The 1,622-nt window shown below is 59.3% G+C and overlaps 1 protein-coding gene across 1 annotated transcript in view; it reads right to left on the bottom strand.

Annotated features, from left to right (window-relative positions):
- Nucleotides 1-1,622, bottom strand: part of Apoe (apolipoprotein E) — a 3,085-nt gene that overhangs the window by 545 nt on the left and 918 nt on the right. The window contains exons 2-4 of the mRNA XM_010623359.2: nucleotides 1,545-1,610; nucleotides 731-905; nucleotides 3-252 (exon numbers count right to left, since the gene is read on the bottom strand). Coding sequence (XP_010621661.1) covers nucleotides 3-252; nucleotides 731-905; nucleotides 1,545-1,602 — 483 coding nt within the window. The 5' untranslated portion in view covers nucleotides 1,603-1,610. The remainder of the gene's footprint in view (nucleotides 1-2; nucleotides 253-730; nucleotides 906-1,544; nucleotides 1,611-1,622) is intronic.

The raw sequence follows: 1,622 nt of genomic DNA, 5'->3' as shown, positions 1-1,622 counted from the left end.
CGCAGTTTGCGCAGGTGCGAGGCCAGCCGTGCGCGCAGCTCCTCGGTGCTCTGGCCCAGCATGGCCTGCATCTCGCTGCTGTACTCGGTCAGGCGGCTTCGCACCTCCTCCATGTCCGCCCCGAGCCGCGCCTGCGCCGCCTGCAGCTCCTTGGACAGCCGGGCCTTCGTGTCCTCCGCCATCGGTCCTAGTTCCCGCTCCAGCTCCGACTTGTAGGCCTTCACCTCCTTCATGGTGTTCTCTATCATCGACCTGTGGCCCGGAGAGGCAGGCCTGGGTCAAGGGGACCCAGAGGTCTAGAAGGGTGGGGAGAGGCCCGGAGAGGAGACAGAGGTGCAGAAGCAGAGAGAACCAGAGAGGTAAAGATACCGGATAGAAGTCAGGTGTGGTGGAGCACACCTGTGATCCCAGCACTTTGGAAGGCTGAGGCAGGAGGATTCCAGAGTGTGAGTTTCGGCCCCGCCAGGGCAATTTAGACATGTCAAAATAAAAGGCGGGTGAGGCTGGGGTGTAGTTCAGCGTTTGCCTAGAGCTGGAGGAAGTGGGTTTAATCCTGAAAGCTGAGGATGGAGCTCAGTGCAAAGGCCCAGGGTTCAATCCTCAGTACCAGAGAAAGGAAGAGGGAGGAAGAAAGGGACTGAGACACAGACCTGCCCGCCCCAGACGGTGACAAGGAAGAGAAAGCAGAGCGGGGGAGGCCCAGGGGCACCGTCCACCGCCAGGCACTCACGTCAGCTCCTGGGTGACCTGAGAGTTGAGCACTTCCTTCTGCACCTGGTCAGACAGCGTCTGCACCCAGCGCAGGTAATCCCAGAAGCGGCCCAAGGTCTGCTCCCAAGACGGTCCACTCTGCCACAAGGCTGGCTCCTGCACCTCGGGCCCCGGCTGCACATCCGCCCGGCATCCTGAGCAGGGAAAGTTCAAGGCTGGCTCAGGGTCCCTGGGTACCTCCTGCCCACAGGACTCTGCGCTCTCCAAATTCCCTTCGGCCTCTCTGGGGCCTTAGTGGGCAGGGAGGAGTGGAGTGTATTTAATCTCTTGTCAAGTGTGCATTTTTGTTTTGTTTTGCTTTGTTTGGGGACAGGGTCTCTTGATGTGTGGTCCAGGTGGGCCTTGACTCACTATGTAGCTCAGGCTGACCTCAAACTCAGCGATCCTCCCGCCTCAGCCTCCCGAGTGCTGGGATTACAGGAGTGCACTACCACGCCCCGCAAGCATATACTGTCTTCCCGTGCCCCATGCAGTACTATGTCTGGTGACAATAAAAACCCACTACCGCTGACACTTGCAGGTCCTCGCTACCCATTGGACCACAGAGCCTTAGGACATGCTAACAACATGGATAAAGGCAATAATACTGGTGGGGACAGCAGTCCCAGAGAGACTAAAACAGCTGCTCAGAGGTGATGAAAGTGGGGAGCCTCAGTCTTAGGCCTCCCTCTTCTGGGGAACATGGGCCTCAAGAAGAGCGAACCCTGGGCTTGAATAGGGTCAGGGAGTGGAGGGAGTGAGGCACAGGGCACCTGGGCAGGCCCCACCCATACCTGCCAGAAGTGTGACCACCAACACAGCCCACAGGACCGGCATCTTCCCGCCTGCCATTGGTCAGTCTGGGGGGGGGG

This window comes from Fukomys damarensis, unplaced genomic scaffold (genome assembly GCF_012274545.1).
Source record: "Fukomys damarensis isolate Sample0158 unplaced genomic scaffold, DMR_v1.0_HiC HiC_scaffold_19, whole genome shotgun sequence".
NCBI classification, from domain to species: Eukaryota; Metazoa; Chordata; class Mammalia; order Rodentia; family Bathyergidae; genus Fukomys; species Fukomys damarensis.
The sequence above is the reverse complement of the archived record's forward strand: the minus strand, read 5'-3'. Positions and strand labels throughout refer to the sequence as shown.